Source organism: Bos grunniens, chromosome 8 (assembly GCF_055505025.1).
Source record: "Bos grunniens cultivar Pamir isolate PY7600 chromosome 8, Bosgru_T2T1.0, whole genome shotgun sequence".
Lineage (NCBI taxonomy): Eukaryota > Metazoa > Chordata > Mammalia > Artiodactyla > Bovidae > Bos > Bos grunniens.
The window spans coordinates 20,619,092-20,635,210 of NC_141172.1; the positions used below are offsets into that span (position 1 = coordinate 20,619,092).

The 16,119-nt window shown below is 39.0% G+C and overlaps 1 protein-coding gene and 1 long non-coding RNA gene across 6 annotated transcripts in view; one reads left to right on the forward strand and one right to left on the reverse strand.

Annotated features, from left to right (window-relative positions):
• Positions 1 to 16,119, reverse strand: part of LOC147366729 (uncharacterized) — a 104,960-nt gene that overhangs the window by 87,204 nt on the left and 1,637 nt on the right. Inside the window, exon 2 of one of the 5 annotated variants that reach the window (XR_015169051.1) lies at positions 10,342 to 10,590. The exons of the other annotated variants lie outside the window; for them this stretch is intronic. This is a non-coding gene — a long non-coding RNA (uncharacterized LOC147366729). The remainder of the gene's footprint in view (positions 1 to 10,341; positions 10,591 to 16,119) is intronic. 5 annotated transcript variants of the gene reach the window in all.
• On the forward strand, positions 3,417 to 8,340 carry CDKN2B (cyclin dependent kinase inhibitor 2B). The gene is made up of 2 exons (XM_086414272.1): positions 3,417 to 3,916; positions 6,167 to 8,340. The coding sequence occupies exons 1-2, from the start codon at positions 3,782 to 3,784 to the stop codon at positions 6,425 to 6,427; spliced, it is 396 nt and encodes a 131-aa protein (XP_086270398.1). The 5' UTR covers positions 3,417 to 3,781; the 3' UTR covers positions 6,428 to 8,340.

Sequence of the window (16,119 nt, forward strand, 5' to 3'; positions counted from 1 at the left end):
TGTTTCATTTTAGACTCTACATATAAAAGAGATCATTTGGTATTTGTCTTTGTCTGACTTATTTCACTTACCATAATGCCCTCAAGTTCCAGTTATATTATCACAAATGGCAAGATTTAAATCTCCTTGTAGCTAAAATATATATTTGACAAGTTGCTTATCCATATATCCATCAGTGGACACACAGGTTGTTTCCATATCTTGGCTATTGTAAATAATTCTGCAGAGAACATGGGGGTTTATGTATCTTTTTGAGTTAGTATTTTCATTTTCTTCAGATAAATATACAGAAGTAGAATTACTGGATCATATGGTGGTTCTATTTTTAGTTTCTTGAGGAAGCTCCATGTTGTTTTCCACAGTGGCTGCATCAGTTTATATACCATGAACTGTGTCCTGGGGTTGCCTTTTCTCCACATCCTCGCCAACACTTGTTATTTCTTGTCTTTCTGATAATAGTCATTTTAACAAGTTTGAGATGATATCTCACTGTGGTTTTGATTTGCATTTTCCTGATCATTAGTGATGTTATACATCATTTCATGTTCCTGTTGGCCATCTGTATGTCTTCTTTGGGAAAAATGTTTATTCAGACTTTCTGCCCATTTTCTAATTGGATTGCTTGGGGTTTTGCTATTGAGTTGTATGAGATCTCTATATATTTTGGATGTTAGTCCCTTATCAGATAAATGGTTTGGAAATATTGTCTCCCAATCATAGGGTGCCTTTCATTTTGTTGATGATTTCCTTTTCTGTGAAGAAGCTTTTTAGTACGATGTAGTCCCACTTAGTTATCTTTGCTTTCGTTGTCAGAGTCAAAAAATCATTGCCAAGTCCTGTGTCCAGGAGCTTACCACTTATGAGTTTTACCACTCCTTACCACTCCTTTACCGCTCCTTACCACTTCTAGGAGTTATATGGTTTAAGGTCTTACATTCAAGTCTTTAATTATCTTGAGTCAATTTTGGGGTATGGTGCAAGTTGGCTATCAAGGTTCGTTGTTATGCATGTGGCTTTCCAGTTTTCCCAACAGCATTTTTTGAAGAAACTTTCCTTTCCACATTGTATATTCTTGGCTCCCTTGTCATAAATTAATTGACCAGATAACTATGGATTTATTTCTGGGCTTCCAATTCTATCCCACTGATCTTTATTTCCTTATTTATGCCAATGCCATTCTGTTTTAATAACTGTAACTTTGTAATGTAGTTTGAAATCAGGAAAGTGTGATGCCTCTTGCTTTGTTGTTCTTTCTCAAGATGGCTTTGGCTATTTGGAATTTTTGTGGTTCCATATAAATTTTAAAATTATTTGTTCTATTTCTTTGAAAAATGCCATTGGGATTTTGATAGGGCTTGCATTGATTCTCAAACTCTCTATTTGTTGGTTTAAAATTTAGGACCAATATCTTGTTCAACTGTGAAATGTAGTATAGCATATGCTGAACTAAGTATTCTTGAACTAAATTTAATTGCTGAATTCATTAGAGGGAAGATCCAACACTCTTCCCTCTAATGCCTTGTTGCATCTGGCTGTGCACTAAATTTCAGAGTAATCAGGCTGTTTTGATGAAGATATTTTTGTCTGAGCCCATTTGCCACCATATCCGCCAATATCAGTCTAGTGATTCAGCTCCACAAGGTAACTTGCAGAGACCCAATGCCATTCATTTCAAAGTCTCTGGCTTCCTATTGTCCATCTTTTCTCTTCCTTCTCCCATTCAACCTGCACACCTGTAATCTCAAATACACCGTGCATGGGAACTGGCCTCTAAGACAAAAAGAGTTATTCATGTTTTTCATCCAGTAGCTGGCCAGACTAGGAATAGAATCATCACCAACAAATAAAAGGACAAGGTTTGTTTGTTTGTTTTTTTCCTTAGATAAGGGTAGAGGTTCAAATAAGAGTGAAAGAGGAATTAAAATCGTGAAAACTAAGAAATGAGGGTGTGGTGAGAGAGATAAAAAAAATGTTATTTAATGTTGCCCCCTCCCCTTCGCCATCCAGGTGAATTTCAACCCTGTTGAGACTCAGTCAGCAAATCTATAGCCCTAGCGACCACACTTCCATGCCACCCCACCCTGTCCATAAAGAGCTCTTCTTTATTCTACAGTGGATTGAAACCAAGAGAGTCCAAAATAAGATACACTATAGAAGAAACATGTGGAGTCTCTTACTTCAATTGTCCTCCCTTTGTGTTTCTCAGCAGTCTAAACCAAAAAGTATGTTCAAGATAAGAGCTGTTAAATGTTAGGGGTATTATAATGTAGCTCCTCACCAAAGTTTTCTGTGAGGAAATACAAATACAAATAACTTGTGGTTCTCTTATTTCAATAGTGCATCAGCTGTAATTTTTTTAACCTTTAAAGCAATGCATCTGTTAATACAAACTCACGAAGATTAGGAATAAAAGCAAAGCACTTGGCCTTTAAATCTTCAGAAGCGGGTTTAATGACAGGTTCAGCCTGTTTAATGACAGGCCCAGCACCACACCCCTGTTTTATTATGTTTCATTATTACTGCATAATTTCCTTTATTGCCCATGATAAATGGAAATCAAATACTTGCTGAGGTGGGTTTAAATAGGTAAGAGTGCAAACAAAAATAGACAGTTCAAATATCGTGAAACTGAGATCTCAAGTTCTTAAAATGTATATTTATATTTTTTAAGTGTCCGATGTACCAAGCTCTGCAACTCTCAAACTAGGTGTATGTGAGTGTGGCGGGGGCGGGGGGCGGGGGGCGGGTAGTTGGCTAAGTTTTTTGTTTGTTTTTGTGAGTTGTTTTTATTTTTTAATATTGCATCCATAATTTAAAGATGAATAAAAAGCACATTCAAAATATGATTCGCGGGATTTTTCAGTCAGACCCATTTTGGGCTGAGTCAAATAGACACCCCGTTCCCAATTGCTAAATTTGATGGAAGATGTGAAGCAAGTGTAATTCAAGTACAGCCTGGGGATGAATTTAACCTGTCCGAGAGGGGCAGAGCTGTCTCTTTAAGACATCTTGAGACAAGGTTATTTCAAATGCCCGGCCTTTTGATTACACAGAGAGTGACTAAAGTCTCCAACCGAGAGCGGCTGGGCCGGGACTGAAGAACTAGAAATCCTCTGCTCCGCCTGCTGGAAGGAGATCAGGAGCTGAGTACACTGCTTCAATTGCTCCAAAAAACTTAACCTAGAATTGCTGGATACCCTACAGGCAGTAGCACAGCGGGCTCCGCTCGGCGTTGTCCGGCGCATGCGGCCGGGCACTTTCTGGACTGCTCTCCCCCGCCCCTACCCTCTTGGGCTGTAACGTCAGCCGCGGGCCAGGCCTCCGCTCCGACACAGTGGGACGTGCCTGGACCCGCAGCGGGCGGAGCCTAAGGAGGTTGGAGAGTGCCTCTCGACAGCCCAGCTGGGAACGGGTTCAGTCCCGGCTGGTTCTCCGCTCCGCCGGAGGGAAGCTCCGCGGTGAGGACTCCGTGACGCGCCCGCACTGTGCAACCAGAGCGGGTTCGCGCAAGGTTGCTGCTGCGCCAGGCGCATTTTCCTGGGAGCCATCCGGGAAAAGCCCGGCTTAAACTACGGGCCGTTCGGCCATTGTACTGACCCCTCTAGCCGCAGGAAGACGGCAAAGAGAGGCTGAAGTTGAGCTGAGCTCTTCCCGAGTGGGGAGAGCCCTCCAGGGCGAGGTGGGAAGGGAGGGTAGGGCGTTGCGAAGTTCACGGCTAGCGGTGGATTATCCTGGACAGTTTGCGCTTGGGGGCTGCGAAGTGAGCGAAGAGGACAAGGGCATGCTCAGTGGTGGTGGCGGTGATGCGGACCTGGCCAACGCCGCGGCGCGGGGCCAAGTGGAGGCCGTGCGGCAGCTCCTCGAAGCCGGTGTGGATCCCAACAGACTCAACCGCTTTGGGAGACGCCCGATCCAGGTAGCTGGGGGCCCCGGGCCTCGCCGGCAGGGGGCGCACAAACACGGGGCCGCCGCCTCCTCGGACGCGGCTGGACCTGAGATCTCCACGAACAGACCTGTGTCTCTCTTTGCTGGAGTATGGAGCAGCAGGTTTTCACTCATCAAAAATTCTAAAGAAAGGGACTGGAAACCCCACTACTTCAGTTTGCTTTTCTTCTTAATGGGGGGGAAGGCCAGTATTCCCTCTCCCATCTCATAAGAGATGCATGGGATAGGTTCAACTGGGCAGGAAAGGGAAAAATGAGAGGCTATTTGGAGAGAACTACTTTGTCTTATCTGTTTGTCTTTCAACAAACAGCGATCAACTTTCAACGATAGAGATAATTAAATTACAAGTTACGCAATTTGGATTGGATTTAAGGAATCCTACATCACAGCACATGAAAAAAAATCATCCTGAATTTTTAAGCTGCGACATGAAATACTGTATTCTTTCCTCATGCAGGCGAACTGAATACAAAGTAATAAGTCAGGATTCCTCAACCACAGTACTTAATTCCTTTTATTTTACGTTAGCAGTGTTTCTTGAGTGTTACATAAGAAAAAATATGCTTCTATAGATTTTTATCATACTGAATGCTTGGATTACATAAACATTCCTTCAGCTTTGTTAAATGGCAAAGGGTCTTTATAATTAGCCTCTTCATTGTTAAAATTCATTTATTCGATATGTTTAACTATTAATCCCACTTTAATCAGTGCTGATATTTTTTTAATCTCTTTAAAATCTAAGGTAGTATTTTGTGTTTTACTGTTATCATGCAGTCAGCAGTATTAAATACTAAAAATTAGTATTCGCCTACAATCATCTTCCAGAACCAAGTCATTAGTAAGAAATCTTGTTAATCGTGCAATTTTTAAATATGTATTAATTCATTTTGAATTAATAGAAAATGTTGGAAGAAATGAGGGATTATTTAAAGCAGCAAAAATATTTTAAAGTAGTCCTTAAAGACTTCAATTATATTAGTAACTGTAAAAGGGGGCTTTTATTTGTCATTTTAATTCACCATATTCTGAGATATTAAGAGCCACTTTTTCTCCTCTATATATGAAATGCCCTTTACATCACTAATAGAAAATATATCATGGCTTTTAAGGGAGGAGATGGATGTTTTCAATAACCATGGAACAATGAAAAAAATTAGCATACTATATTTTGATTCCATGGTACATTTTAAAGCATAAATTCACAAGAACATATAATTTCATTTTGAATATTTATCAAAAATTGTTAAAATAAAGTAAATGCTGGCATAATGTACATGTACACAAATGGATACTGTAGGATTACTGCTTCAAAACATCGTTTTTCTAAGTTATGCATTGCTCTGATTTGACTGCTAAAATCCAAGCTCCTTTTTAAACAGCAAAATGTTTACTATTTAACAATATAAAATCCTAGCACATTATAAAATCCTGTACAATGCAAATATAGTGTCTATTTTATGTTACATCAAATATATTATCCTCTAAACTTTAGCCCTTATCTATAATGTTAAATATTAAAAGTGGTGAATCATTGATTGAAAACAAATAGTTTGTTTTCATCGTCTTATAAAACTATGCACGACTTTACTTTTCCCCCCCTCTATCTCCCATTGTGGCTCAAATTATGAGACCATATATACGCCCTTTATGAGCAGAGACATGTAACAGTGAAAAGCAAAAGCCTTCCCACAGGGGATTTACTACAAGAAATAAACAAAGTAAACCTTGTTTTAAACGTAGTTTCTTATTTTCTCTCCTAAAGCGTTACTCTAACGCCTAAAATAAATGTATCAGCTGACTGCCTAGTAAATTTTTTAGATGGGGATTATAGCTGGGGGAGAGGGGAGAGCAAGGGAAATAAATTTAAGACTTTAAGTCTTTAAACTTAACTCTACCCATACATCATTTAACAACATAGATTCCCGTTTCTATGGTAATTTTTAAAAAAATTTCCCACAACAGCGATAAGCACTTTGTTATCAGCTCTTCCTCGTCTTCCCACGTTCGGAGAATAAAACTGAACTAATTAGGTCTGAGTAAAAGTATAAACTGGGGCTGCTGTGGGGGAGAGGAGCCGGGGTGGGGGGCGGGATTTGCGTCAGCAAATTAAGCTTAACTAGACTTCCGAAGCTTGTAAGGGCCTGGATGAATAGGTATTTTTTGGAAAAGACTCTACTTGCCCTCACCCGCGTCCTGACCACTCTGCTGTCTCTGGCAGGTGATGATGATGGGCAGCGCCCGCGTGGCCGAGCTGCTGCTGCTCCACGGCGCGGACCCCAACTGCGCGGACCCCGCCACCCTCACCCGACCAGTGCACGACGCTGCCCGGGAGGGCTTCCTGGACACGCTGGTGGCCCTGCACCGAGCCGGGGGACGGCTGGATGTGCGCGATGCCTGGGGCCGCCTGCCCGTGGACCTGGCTGAGGAGCGGGGCCACCGCGACGTCGCCCGGTACCTGCGCGCGGCCGCGGGAGACTGAGGGCGCGCATACACAGCCGCCCACAACGACTTTTTTTCTCTCCAGTTCGCCACCCCAACTTAGTTCAAAGAGGGCTGGAAACGTGGAGCAGCGGAAGTCTTCCTGGGCGCCTAGATTCCCGGCAGCGAAGGAGGAGCTGACTGGGAATAATTTTTTCTCCTCACCCCCCACGCCCCCGGATATCGCCCTCGGCACTCACCATGAAGCAAAATGAATAGAGGTGGGGCACATGGATTTCCAGTAGCCGCCGAGTGTGGAACTCCCAGGTTTGCTTTTTAGGGTTTTCTGGTGAAAAGCGGCATGTGAACAAGTCCATGAACAAACCCAAGTGCTGTGAATCTTCGCACAGAAGGTGCTGGGGCGGAGTGGGAGGCGGCGGCAACTAGCCTTCAGGTGGTAGGCAGGTGAGAACGATCGCCCCACTGACCTTGAAGGACCTCACCTGTAAGTCCCCACATCGGGCGCCGGGCCCTGAGGGAAAATCTGGAGATGGAGAACCAGACAGTGATGAGGACGAAGATCGACACGGGCTCAGTAGGCGACCAACGCTTTCTTTACAGGCTTGCGGAGCGGGGCAGGTCGCGAGCAAAAAACTACCTACTGGAAGCCTTGGAGCCTCTTGTCCAGCCCCATTAGATAGCGATGGGGGAGAGAGGACCCGGAAGTCACCTCAATTTTGCCAGCTTATTCTAAAGTGCCCAGGTCGAGGTGATGCTGAACAGCTCTCCGAAAGGGGCGCTCATTTGCTGTCGTTACGGCGAGATTCCCGCGGGGTTCCCTCCTCGCACAGACTAAGTCCGGGTTGTAGCGAGAGCGATTGTAGATAGGCTGTTAACTGTAAAGATTTGTTTGATCTCTATACCGTAGGATTCAGAGAGCCCCCTGTAAATTGCTACTTGAAAAGATATCGTGATATTTTGTACTTCTGGGTTGTTATTCAGTAGCAGTCTTAATTCGGAGACTTTAAATAACAAAGTAACTCGTGGCCCTTGGGAAGGAAGTGAAGAACTACAGCTTTTATGCGAAGCTGTGGCACAGTGCCATCTCCCAGGTTACTTAAGTCCTTAACCTATTTATTTCTTTGTTAAAGTTTGTTTCCTTTACTAGAGTGTCTCCAGGGTCAAACTATGAAATATTACTCATGTTTTTTAGAAGATCCATGCCCTTACCCAGTAAATGATCTCAGGATATTTCCCAAAGGGTTGCTGAAAGAGTAGACTGAGTGAAACTGTTGAAAATACATAATGATGGCTCCTGAAATGTCTTAATATCTGCTGAACAAATTAAAGGTGTACTGTTTGGGGATTTAATTTCCAGTGTTGCTTGATTCATTACAGCATTGGAATAACTGGTATTTCACTGTTTTAATGTTAAAAAGAAAAGTTGAGATTGAACACCAAGGTTTTGACTTAAAACATGTGAATTCCATTCCTAATTTAAGGGAGTTGTGGAATCTGGTGACAACCTTATATTAATGGAAAGTAAATCAAGAAAATATGGTTGGGTACTACAGGGTACTGTGAGATTCATATATATATATATATATATGCCAAAACATCATACATTATTGGAAAATCAAGTACCACCTGGTTGCACTGAAATATTTATGATGCATGTAAAAGTAAATTCAGTTTTCAAATCCACCTGTTAGGCAGGTATGGCCAATGTGTTTTATCAGCCGCACAAGAAATACATATGTTAAATCTGTTTAAGATTTTACTTTGAAGGATACATGCAAATAAATATAGCTTCATATACATGAGCCCTGCTTCTGGCTCCATTTTACAATTACAGAAAAATATACATGTTAATTTCTGTGTCTAAATCTAAAATATTACCAAGGTTTGTAAAAATCTTATCACCTGACCTTCACTGCAAGATCTGGAAGTAAAATAAATTTATAATTCAATAATCATTTGGCCTCATTTTTATATTTCTTTTTTCAGCTGAGTGAATGGATGAGAAGACGAGGATGATTTACATGAAAGAAAAATCTATTTATAATTTCCTATGTTCTAATGGCTAAAATGAGTAATTTCAAATATAAGGAAATGAAATAAATTCTGAGAGCTCAAGATCCATACAGCTCCTAACAGCTTTGGGAAAGTGTGTTCATAGGAATGCCTTAATGATATTTTATTTCTGTGTTATGACAAAAACAATATGAATATGGTGTCCAGGACCAAATAAGTTCATTTTATAAAGCTAGGTAACTGACCTTCAGCAAATAAATAAAACTAATTTAACTTACACCAATCACATTGAGATTCTATACTGTCCTTCCTTTATGGGAAATGTTAAAAAACAAATTACTTGTGTGTTAATATGTAATAGTTAATAGGGATTTTTTCTTAACCACCTCTGTAATTATCAAATATTTTAAAAACCAAGACATGCTTATTTTTCTTTTCCAATGTTCAAGATGTTGCCACTCTACCAAAAAAAAAAAAAAAGAGCAATTAGAATTAGTGATTTTAAAACCTTAGAAACACTCTTGTGGACTACTTCCTGAAACATGGAAAAGCTGGTGTCATCTACAGTATAAGAAGACTGCTTCAGTATTTACGTCAGTAGCTAATCATAACCAAAATCTGATATGAGTACTAGGTTTTCACTATTAACAAACTATTTCATTATCTTGTGAAAACCTAGGTTGATGTAATTTCATTGCATTCAGTTACCAATTTTAAAAAGATGGGGGGGAGGTAAATACATAAGCAAATAAGAACATTTTAATTTTTTTAATTACTTGAAGAAGAAACAAGAGTTGAATCACAATACTTTCAACATCTTTTCCTGTTCTATTTAAAATTCCAGGGAAGAAAGAGGGAATGAAGGAAAGACAAATTAGGACTTGAATGGAAGGTAGGAGACCTGGATTCTGATATTGGTTCTTCAACTAATTCAATATATGATCTACTAAATCAAATGACATGATTAGCCCCAATTTCCTCATCTGTAAAAAATGGGAGTGATACTAGATTATTTTTAGGCTCCCAACCATCACTAACATTTTATCCCTTTATAAGTTTGTCATATACATGACTATATGGGGTCCTATATTTTATTAGTAATAATTTTGCCATGGTCTGTCTGAGCCAATAAAAGCTATATAAGGGAAGAGAGAGAAGAGATATACATTTTTAAATTCTGGAGCCTTGGGAAATGGGGGATCTTTATAAGTACCACCTCTACCAGTTAACTGAAAAGTTAGAGACAAGTTTGTGGGAACTAGCACAAAAAAGATGCTTTGTAAAATAAATATGTAGTTTAATTTCAAGCTCTTTCTTACTCCATCTTACCTGATTTTTTTGTTGTCACATTGTGCATTTATCTCATGTCACTCAGAGCGACCAAAAGAACTCAGTTCTTTAAGTGAGATAAGCAAGTACCCAATAAATTTATTAAAATAAAGCTGAAGTAGGTATTTACCAACTAAATGCTCTGAAAGGAATGATGTTTTTTAAGTACGCTTATAACAAGTGATTCTGACCTAAGAGGAGTTGGTATAGGAGTTAAAACCAAGAAAAAAGGTTGGGGATTTTGGAAGGAATAGAAAGTGTGAAGCATGAGAATGCTAAAATATGTAGAAATGTCATTAGAATAACTGTAAATAGCTGTCACAGATTTTACAAACCCATTTCTAAAGGTCTGCACTTTCTCATTTGTATGAAGTTTTAGGTCCCTAAGTGTTAGTAATAGTAGGAACCAGCAGGTCAGGGAAGAGCTTAGTATCACCTGAACAGGTACAGTTCAGTTCAGTCATTCAGTCCTGTCCCGCTCTTTTCGACCTCATGGACTGCAGCACGCCAGGCTTCCCTGTCCATCACCAACTCCCATAGCTTGCTCAAACTCCTGTCCATTGAGTCAAGGATGCCATTCAAGCATCTCACCTCCGTCCCTTCCCCTCCTACCTTTAATCTTTCCCAGCGTCAGGGTCTTTTCAAATGAGTCAGTTCTTCACATCAGGTGGCCAAAGTATTGGAGCTTCAGCATCAATCCTTCCAATGAATATTCAGGACTGATTTCCTTTAGGATTGACTGGTTGGATCTCCTTGCAGTCCAAGGGACTCTCAAGAGTCTTCTCCAACACCACAGTTCAAAAGCATCAATTCTTAGGCGCTCAGCTTTCTTTATGGTCCAACTCTCACGTCCATACATGACTACTGAAAAAAACCATAACTTTCACTAGATGGACCTGTGCCAGCAGAGTAATATCTCTGCTTTTTAATACACTGTCTAGGTTGGTCATAGCTTTTCTTCCAAGGAGCAAGCATCTTTTAATTTCATGGCTGCAGCCACCATCTGCAGTGATTTTGGAGCCCAAGAAAATAAAGTCTGTCACTGTTTCCATTGTTTCCCCATTTATTTGCCATGAAGTGATGGGACCGGATGCCATGATTTTTGTTTTGAATATGTCTGAGTCAGCCATTTCAGGAGGGCAGAGAATGAGATGAAAAGAAAGGACTAGAAGGAGGAGAGGCATGTGGTGTTTTGTGGAAGATTGATCAGTGATTATTGATTTGATTAATCAAATCAAACCAAAACAAACTGTATATAATCTACACGCTGGTAGGGTTTGTGAAATATCTCCAGGCCTAAAATAATGGGAATCTGGCTCATATGCTACTGTCTGGATTTTCTATAAAACTTTTCTCAGTATCAGCTTTTACAAATGGTATGTGTGCTTGTGTTAGTTCCTCAGTCATGTCCAACTCTTTGCAACCCCATGGGCTGTAGCCTGCCAGGCTCCTCACTCCATGGGATTCTCCAGACAAGAATACTGGAGTGGGCTGCCATTTCGTTCTTCAGGGTATCATTCCGACACAGGAATCAAACCCAAGTCTCCTGCATTGGTAGATGGATTCTTTACCATCTAAGCCACTAGGGTAGGAGTCCTTTTTACTTTATGGAAATAACTTGTATATATCACCTCTTTGTTAATTATGTAATATAGGAAATTTTGCTTTGAAGCCAGTACTACTGATGAAATAACACATAACTGGCATGGATTACATATTAAGCACAGTAATATACATCATGTATTTCCCAACTGAGCACCCAATTCTGATTTTCTAATTTGAAGCTTTAAATCAATATAAACCAAATATTTTTCTGGGGGTAAAAGAAATGGAGAGAGAAGTATGAAGATGATTCAATGACTGTCTCACAGACATCTACATTTTCTTTGAAGTTTACAAAGAACCCCAAACACCTGTTAATCCCCTTCCCATTCAGAAGCCCCAGACATGAGACCTCCAGTAGATCTATATAGTCAGTGCTGGCACGTAAAATGTTTTACCACAGAGTTAAGGTGAAAACTTTTAAGACCAATTACAGTAATTAAAACATGCCTCATTTCCGTTTCAAATTTGGCCTTCTCCCAAAATGCATAATCTGTTTTCTCTTTGGCATACTCTATATTCTGACAGGATTGGAGCTACTTCCTTTGAACTCTTTTCTTGTGTAACCTCTGAGTCTCCATTTCATTTTAACCAAACTCCACTCTACTTCCCTATCCCATCACAAATTTCTTCATCCCTTTGCTTTAGTTGAAAACTGCATGTGACTGATAATTCCACTTTCTTCTGACAAGATAATAGGTGTGGCTAAGAGTGGGAATTAGAACCAGTCATGAGTGTCTGCTGTTTAAGTGGTTTTCAATATACCCCTAAACCAGATAGGTAAAAATTATCCATTGTTCTTCAGTTTTCATTCATCTCTTAATATACATAATTGCATTTTGTTTTATCAGATTAAGCTGTAAATAATTTTAATATGTGTCATTACATATTTAATAATATGTTTATAAGAGAGAACATATAAACATAAAATAGTAAGCACTTTTTCTATTAACAAAACCACAGGTAGGTCAACAGATTATCAATAACACACAGAGTTTTCTGTGAATTCTGGGAACTTGGCTTCTCATTCTGTCTGTGGGTTATGAGTTACTAAATTCTATCACCTTTCCTAGGACACAAAAGTAAGTACCTTGTACAGTCTTCTGTATCTGCTTCCAACAGGCCAATTTAGAATTATAAGCTATAACCTTGCCTAAAATATTTTGTCATCCTCTACTGCTCTCTAATCTCTGGACTGCCTTTGATAGTTAGAGATATTATATATGGATCTATTCCAGAGCTTCAGGAGCCTTTTGATCTGTTTAAATTCCATCTTGAACAGAAGACTATGCCATCCCCTTTCTAGGGAAAAATTATATGACATTTCATTTTATATGTGCCCCAAGTATTTATTGTATCTGTATAAATGATGGTGTTTTCCCCACTAGTCATTTGAGACAACATGTAGGGAAGTGATTCTCAACCCTGACTCTCAATCATTTGTGTTCCAAATTTTGAAGTCACTGACCACTTCAGGACTACAAAATTAGAATCTCTAGTTTTGAAGATGAAAATTTCTGTAATTGTTATTTAAAAATTCTGGTTCATAGTAAACTTTCAAACAGTACAGAAAATAAACAGAATTAAGTAAATACCTCCTGAAATTTTCCTACCCACCATTCTCATTATCCAGGCGTAACTACTTTTTTTTTAAATTAATCAACTTCCCAGAAATATAAGTACATATAATTGTAAACACACCTTCCCAATACACACATTTAGAAAACCATTCTATAACTTGTTTTGTTTGGTAGTAGATCTTTGACAACCTGCATTAGGAAATAAAGATGCACTTTGTTTTTTGTATAGTTGCATAGTTTACATTTTATGGATAAACCCAAATTTTTAAAAATCAGTTTCTTATTGACAAACATGTAAATTGTTTCCTGTTTTTTTGCTACTACATATGATGCTACAAAGAACCTTTTTTTCACCCCTTTATGAGCAATCTGTAGCAATTTATAGAAGTGATATTGCTAAGGTAAAGGGTACATCTCTCTTTTTCCTCTCACACAAAGAAACACGCATACAGTATATGTCTGCACATGTGTGTATAAAATCTTTCCATACTTATGTTTGTATATATGTGTGTATATCTCCAATAATATATACACATATATATGTATATATACTTCTCATACTTAAATGAGTTATAGGAGCAGAATTGCAAAGTCAAAGGTTAGTACATGTATACATATATATGTAATATGTATTTCTTTCATACACATATAAACCCTACACAAATAGTATACATATTTCCATACCTATATTTATGTATGTGTATATGTGCATACATAAACTCAGTGGGATTGCTGAGTCAAAGGGTATGTATATGTATAGTTTTAACAGATACTATAAAGTTGCCATCCAAAATGAATGTACCAAGTTACAATAGTATGTAAGGATGATTGTTTTCTGACAACTTTCCCAATGTTATCACTCTTTTTATTTCTGCCATACCTATAGGTATGTCAGTGTTTTTGTTACATTTCTTTACTAATCAGTAAAGTTGAATATATTTTCATAGTTTTTTACCATTTGGCTATTTTAATATCTTCTAAACTGCCCATTATATTATTTGCTACCATTCTTACTGGGTTATTTTTCTAACTCACTTATGTATTCATATATTCTAAGAGTTAATCTTTTGTCATATATGTTCAAATAATAGTTTTAAAATCTTGCTTATAGTGTCCTATGTCTTACATCTTTGGGATTTTTAGTTTGAGCATGGAAAATTTCTCACAGAATTTTGATAATCAAGAGATACCTGAGGGAAAAAGCTAGTTGTCTCTAGGACATCATGGCTGTGGGTAGTAGAGTTGGGTGGTACAGACAAATCATTAGTAAAATGCCCACTCCTATCTCTGCCTGTGGAATGAATTTGCTGATCCAAAATAGAAATCATTTTTTAAAATAAAACATCATTTTCCTCCATTCAAACACTCAGATCTGCGAAGTCCAGTTTTAGGCCAAAAATGACCCATCAATAGCTCACTTCCTGTTGACTCTAGCCTGTAGAACAACAGAAAGGGCACAAGGATTTTAGTCCAAAGACTTTCTTAGTAAGTCCAGCCTTGGCACTTGCAGGTCATAAAGTATCCAAGGTTTTAGTCTGTCTAGGCCTCAGTTTTCTCACCTGTAAGATAGGGTAGTAATCCCAAATTCGAAGAGCCACAGTGAGGATAAAATAAGTAAAAGAAGCCAAAGTGCATACAAATAACACTGCCAAGCTTTTGGTCATACTGTTTTTGAAGAACACATAGCCAAAGTCATGTGAAACTCCAAACATCTTTGGAATGCCACAAATTAATTGTATTGGTAAAGATTCATCTTCATAATTATATTTTGCTTAGTCTGAACATTAAAATTAGATAGAATTCCCCGTATACCACAACTAAAAAAACACAGGTGTTGGGCAGCAAGGGAAAACCAAGACAGAATTTAAGGTTGAGTTTTTAATTTTATATTCATTGAACTCTTCATTCACTACTATATAGAGCGTATTGTATAGCTTATCATTTTATCCCGTGCTGTCATTCTAATGGCATTCCTCTGAAGTGGGTAACTCTCCTTATCCCGAGAACAAGTTTAGGTGGAGAGGAAATGGTTATAGGTGAAGCTATACAGGCCAAATCAATACAGACAGGTCCCTGAATTTAAACTTGGGATCTGAAGTCTAAAACTTCATTTGGGAAACTGAAGCTCAGGAGACCTTTTAGGAATAATAGGATAATGTGAGGTTGAATTTTATGTGTCAGCTTGGCAAGGCTATGGTATCCAGTTGTTTGGTCAAACACCAGTCAAGATATTGCTATAACGCTATTTTTAATATATATAATTAACATGTAAATCCATAGACTTTAAGTAAAGCAGATTATCCTCCATAATGTGTGTGGGCCTCATCCAGTTAGTTGAAGGCCTTAAGTGAAAGAGAGGTTGCCCAAAGAAGAAAGAATTCAGTCTCCAGGCTGCGGCCTTCTAACTCAAAACTGCAGTATCAACTCTTCTCTGGGTCTCCAGCCTGCCTATTTGTCACGCGAACTTCAAGTTTTCCCAGCCCCCACAATGGGGGTAAGCCAATTCCTTAAAATAAATCATAGAAACACACACATTTGGTTCTGTCTCTCTAGAGAACCCTGACTAATAATTTCAAGAAATGATAATACAGAAATGTGTAATACAGGTCTTCTCATCCTCATGCACCATAGTTTACTGCCACAGCTAATAACACTACCTGGGTTCACTCTTCCACTTCTCCAGGGTTCTTAAATGATACTAAGCTGCAATTGGGCAATATTTCTCCTCCAGGATTCTTTCTCTCATTCCCCATCTCCTAAAGTACCCCTCCTCTGTTGGCCATAAAATGAAATTCCCTCATTATAATTGTAAGTTTTTACAAGTCCATCTCTCCTACAAAGATTTTTTTGGGGGGGTGGAGGAAGTGAAGGAGGGGATCATGGGCATAGTGCAAAACAGAGCAAGATCCACCTTCCATGGAGGTTGCATACTGAGAGACAAATAATTACTTATGATAACTTCTGTAGGGTAAGCACTCTAGGAGGAAAAAAAAAATACAGTGCCTAGAGGAAGAGTCTCTGAGGGCGGATACCTGAGAAGAGACCTGAAGAAGAAGGAGCTAACCTTGTGAAGAGAAAGCACATTCATTCTGTCACAAGCAGAGAAAGCACATTCATTCTGTCGTAAGCAGCCTCAGCATGGAGCCTGGATGGTCAGGAAAGTCTGGAGAGGTGCATTTGTAATTTATTTAGAGTGGCTATTTGAGCC